The sequence below is a fragment of the Palaemon carinicauda genome, chromosome 9 (genome assembly GCF_036898095.1).
Source record: "Palaemon carinicauda isolate YSFRI2023 chromosome 9, ASM3689809v2, whole genome shotgun sequence".
In the NCBI taxonomy this organism is placed as follows: Eukaryota; Metazoa; Arthropoda; class Malacostraca; order Decapoda; family Palaemonidae; genus Palaemon; species Palaemon carinicauda.
Window position 1 is genome coordinate 49,734,417 of NC_090733.1, and position 1,285 is coordinate 49,735,701.

The following is a 1,285-nucleotide window of genomic DNA, read 5'->3' on the forward strand; positions in this document are numbered from 1 at the left end:
AATAAGAATCGGGCATTCGATTCCCCGGACACTTGGATTCCCATGGGATCAGAGGAAACGACGATCCTCAGATGGTGGCTGGCAGATGTGAATCTGCTGAAGGGTGTCTATTTTCTCGTCCCTCCTCATGATTTGACGCTTTTTTCGGATGCATCAAACGAAGGATGTGGGCTACATGTGCTGCACCACATGGCCTCAGACTTTTGGTCAGTCTGAAAAGAACCTTCACATAAATCTCCAGAGATGAAGGCCGTATTTCTAGCCCTTCAAGAGTTCCACCATTTCCTGGCGGGTCACTCAGTGGTGGTAATGAGTGAAAACACCATAATAGTTGCTTACATCAAGAAGCAAGGAGGTACTTTTTCACAGCACCTATCCCATCTAACAGTTGATATACTGAGATGGGCTGAGGTTCACTCGGTCTCGATATCAGCTCGCTTCATTCTAGGTAAGTGGAATGTGCTCAGCGACAATCTGAGCAGAACATCGCAGATAATGGGTTCCGAATGGTATTTGGATTATCTAGTAGCCAACAAAGTCCTGAATTTGTGTGGTTCTCTGACTGTGGACCTGTTTGCAACGGCCTTGAACTTCTGGCTCCCGTTCTGCTCCCCAATACCAGATCCCAAGGCGCTCTGGCAAGATGCATTCCAACAATGATGGGACAACATCGATGCATACGCATTCCCACCATTTTGTGTGATGAGAAAAGTACTCAAGACCAGAACATTGGTTAATCTTTCAATAACCCTCATAGCTCCGTTATGGTATCACGCGGAATGGTACCCGGACCTTCTGCTCCTGAGGGAGACCCCAAGTGAACTTCCTCCATGATACAATCTACTCACAACCACATGTCAACATCTACCAAAAGGCAGTAGCTTTGCTATGTCTTCACGCATCCACACTATCCACCACCTCCTCACTCAGAGTGGATTTTTGTTAGGATGGGTGGATACTTTCGAAAATCATCGGCTTCAGTCTACCAGGTGTAGTGGAACGTCTTCTGTGGTTGGTGTCGTAGAAATAGGCTCAATCCACTCGATGCCATTATTCCAGCAATAGCAAGTTTCTTGTGTATTTGCAGAAGATGGCCCTTTCAGTTTCAGTGGTTAAAGGCTATCGCCCAGCTTTAGGTCTCGCCTTTAAACTGAAAGGAATGGACATTTCCTCATCGCTAGTACTTTCCCTCCTCATACGGAGTTATGAACTTAACTGACCTCAGATGGAAGTAAGACCTCCCCCATGGAATGTGGTTCAAGTTCTTTGGTCCCTAAAAAGACAT

At 46.2% G+C, this 1,285-nt stretch overlaps 1 protein-coding gene across 1 annotated transcript; it reads left to right on the forward strand.

Moving 5' to 3' along the window:
• The first annotated feature begins 243 nt into the window (after positions 1-243).
• LOC137646398 (uncharacterized) lies at positions 244-660 on the forward strand. The gene has a single exon (XM_068379498.1). It carries the CDS (start codon positions 244-246, stop codon positions 658-660), a length of 417 nt encoding a protein of 138 aa, XP_068235599.1.
• The last annotated feature ends 625 nt before the right edge of the window (positions 661-1,285 follow it).

Coding starts and splice junctions, on each gene's coding strand:
- LOC137646398 (XM_068379498.1), top strand. CDS start 244: ATGAAGGCCGTATTTCTAGCCCTTCAAGAGTTCCACCATTTCCTGGCG.